The sequence below is a fragment of the Thermobia domestica genome, chromosome 2 (genome assembly GCF_964235325.1).
Source record: "Thermobia domestica chromosome 2, izTheDome1.hap1.1, whole genome shotgun sequence".
NCBI classification, from domain to species: Eukaryota; Metazoa; Arthropoda; class Insecta; order Zygentoma; family Lepismatidae; genus Thermobia; species Thermobia domestica.
This window is the reverse complement of record NC_137455.1, coordinates 225,109,316-225,112,572: the sequence shown is the minus strand read 5'-3', so window position 1 is coordinate 225,112,572 and position 3,257 is coordinate 225,109,316. Positions and strand designations below refer to the sequence as shown.

The 3,257-nt window shown below is 34.4% G+C and overlaps 1 protein-coding gene across 1 annotated transcript; it reads right to left on the bottom strand.

The window, feature by feature from the left end:
• Window positions 1-1,421: 1,421 nt before the first annotated feature.
• LOC145679348 (uncharacterized) lies at window positions 1,422-2,867 on the bottom strand. Its single transcript, XM_081749932.1, has one exon. It carries the CDS (start codon window positions 2,865-2,867, stop codon window positions 1,422-1,424), a length of 1,446 nt encoding a protein of 481 aa, XP_081606058.1.
• Window positions 2,868-3,257: the final 390 nt, after the last annotated feature.

The following is a 3,257-nucleotide window of genomic DNA, read 5'->3' as shown; positions in this document are numbered from 1 at the left end:
GTACCAATTCAACAACAAATAACAGACGTAGATCCCAAACTGCAGACGAAACGACACGAAAAGTGTTTCCCGTTAAAGTTGTTTCTATTTCAATAATACTTCAAAAGGAAATTGAAATTGATACCAATTTCCATTTAAAATTTTTGAGTTGACCTCCGTGGACAGTGGCGGCGTGAGTCAAACTGGGGCCCAGGGCCAGTGAAGTAGATCGGGACCCCTTTTCGAACAATCGTGATTTATACATTTCTACGTTCGACATTCATTTACATAACCATTCATTCTGTATACTCCTTCCCCTTTCCCGTTAATGTGTTTGTTTAGATTATTTTAATCTGGGATATAGTATTAAACAAATGGGGGTGGCATTCAGAATCCCTGTCTATTTTTCAAATGCTTAGAACCGCCTTCAGGCTGATATCTAAAAATAAAACTGGACAAGGCTATCAATGCATATTTTTTTCTTTTTTATTAATTTTCAAACAAAGGACAAGATAGAAAAAGGATTAGGGATACAAACGTAACAGAAACTACAACCGACGAGAGAAATAGCATAATCTTAAGAACCAACAAAACGCAACAGGGTCATTTCATGTCAAATCACCTAATTTTAAAACATGACCGTGCTTCAATGTCTCAGATTCTCTTCAAAATTTGTTCGTGCATAAATACCAATGAAATTATGCCAAATTAATTTTTTCCGATTTTTTTGAATGAGAAATGGGCCTGGTAGAAATTTTTGAAAAATGTGAATTTTGCTTCAATTTTACTATTTGGCACAAAGCATCTTGGATCTAAATTACCATAACTTCCTTATTTTTGAAGTTATTGGGCTCATCCAGGTGTCAAATAAAAGCTTAATTTCTGCTCTTTCAGCAGATCTTAAGTAACCTTGCAAAAGGCTACATTGTCAAACATTGAATGGGCATACAAACAAATTTTAGGATCTTTTACAAATTGTTCCATTGCTCAAAATTTACAACTATGAAACTTTTGAAACTTTTTTTTGTACATTCACCTTAACACGTAAATGGTATGGTTAAAAAATAAAGACGGTGTTTTTTGAATTTTTGTAATTCTTCAATTTTTTTTAATTGTTATAAAAAATATAATGAACCATTCATAATTGATTTACAAAATGGCAAAGCTTACGAAATAACATGAAAATTAATTCTCTCACAGAAAGAGTTTTAGAGTACAGGTGAAAGACTTTTTGTACATTTATATGGGAAATATAAAACCCCAATGCCACAATGATATGAAGATACAGAGCAAGAAATTACAGATATGAAAAAATATAAGCTATTTATGCATTATGATCTTATGAATCCGTTAAATAATGGATATTCTATACATGAAACATTTTTCAAGAATGAGCCGCTAAAATGAATTATTTTTGAAAATTTATAAGGGAAAATTTATGTTTAATTAAGATAAAAGATTTCTTCTAACTTGTGTGAAGGGAAGGAGCTTAAGATACTAATCGCATTGCCTCTTTGTATAGCTAGGCTAATGCGTTGTACTAAAAATTGTTGGCTTCTGGCGTCGCCTGATTTAGTAATCAAATTGGAACCCAGTTCTTTCAAAAATTTGTGAGCTTCTTTGCTGAAAACCCCCATAGTTTCAGTTGCAAAAGCAACGAAAAGATGCTCTTCTTTCAGTTTAGAATATTTGGAGTGTTTTCTCTTGCAGGCCACTTCAGCTGCACTACCTGCTTCGTTTTGTGTTGATGGCAAATAAGATGGTGCAAAGGTATCCACGCATGTGACATCCCATATCAACCGTTGACCCATTTTCCATGGAGTTAGGGTAATTCCATCTGGCCGCTTTCCATCTTCTCGAAACATTCCTGGTGGTTCCAAAATGCTTGGAAAATCAATGCTCGCCAATGTTCGTTTTATTATGTTGTTCAATTCACCATGGCGTACTAATCTTCCTCCACTTTTAGTACAACTTAGTGCGTGTAACCCTTTCTCATCCATTCTGCTTTGGCATGTACAAGTAAATGTGTGGCAGATATTTACCCCCAGACGCAAAGCTACACATATTTGAAAAACTTTGTTATCTAAAAAGGTTCCAATCGTTTTAGATGGCGTGGCTTGCAACCAAGCACCGGTCTCTTTCTTCTGTAAAGCTTTCATACGCACACTGTCAATTATACTTTCAGGAATTACTTCATTATCTATTACTTCCTGTAATAATATTGCATCCCAACTTTTTTGGAATTCTTTTGTCTCAGGAATTTTACTGTTGTAGATCCCCTTCCAAATTTCCAAAGCCTCATCCATGTGATGTATATCCACGTTGTCAACTGAATTATTTAAAATATTGGAGACAAGTGGACGCACCCCATGGCAAGAGGAAAGGAAGGCTGGTAGGCTCAAGTCCGATGCTTTCCGTATGTTTAGACCTCCCAGGCGGACTGGAAGGCTTGCTTGTGTCCATTGGGTTTCGTTTAGGGAATAGTTGATTATTAGCTGTAATGCCTTTTTCAAATAATTATCTATCTGTAAAACTTTAGATGGTCTTTTCCATGTTGGAACAGTTCTTAAAAAGTACGTTAGCTTTGGAATGCCGAAGCAATTTTTGAGAAGAAAATAAGCTATGTGATTTGGTAATTTTTTTAGTCTCTCAGTTATTACTTTGAAACTATTCATATGTTTCTCGAAATGGAGATCATACCCTTCTTCGTGGAGCGGAGACCCTATTAACGATAATTCATCTGGTTGTACAATACGTATGCCTGGCAACAGCTCTTTAAATTGGGTTTCTACGTCTGTGTCTATTTTACCCGATGTGTAATAGAGTTCACATTTCGATGGATTCACCTCTAGCCCAATTTTCTTAGATTCTGCAATTAAATGCTTCATGTCTTCTATGACTATATTCGGCGATCCTCCTAGGGTTCCATCATCCAGATAGAAGGCGTTCAATTCAGAACAAAGCGCTTGGACTATCGGATGTAATTATTATTTTTGTAATTATTATTTTTTATGTACGGAAATATACAGTTTTAAGTTTTGTTACAAATTGTGTCTTGCTCGTAAGTTACAACTATGAAACTTTTGAAACTTTTTTAATAGAATCATCTTAGCACATACACGATATGGTTAAAAAATAAAGAGGGTGTTTTTGGTATTTTTGTAATTATTATTTTTTTGGCATTTTAAATATATGGAAATATACAGTTTTAAGTTTTGTTAAAATTGTGTCGTTGCTCATAAGTTACAACTATGACACTTTTGAAGCTTCTTTTTATC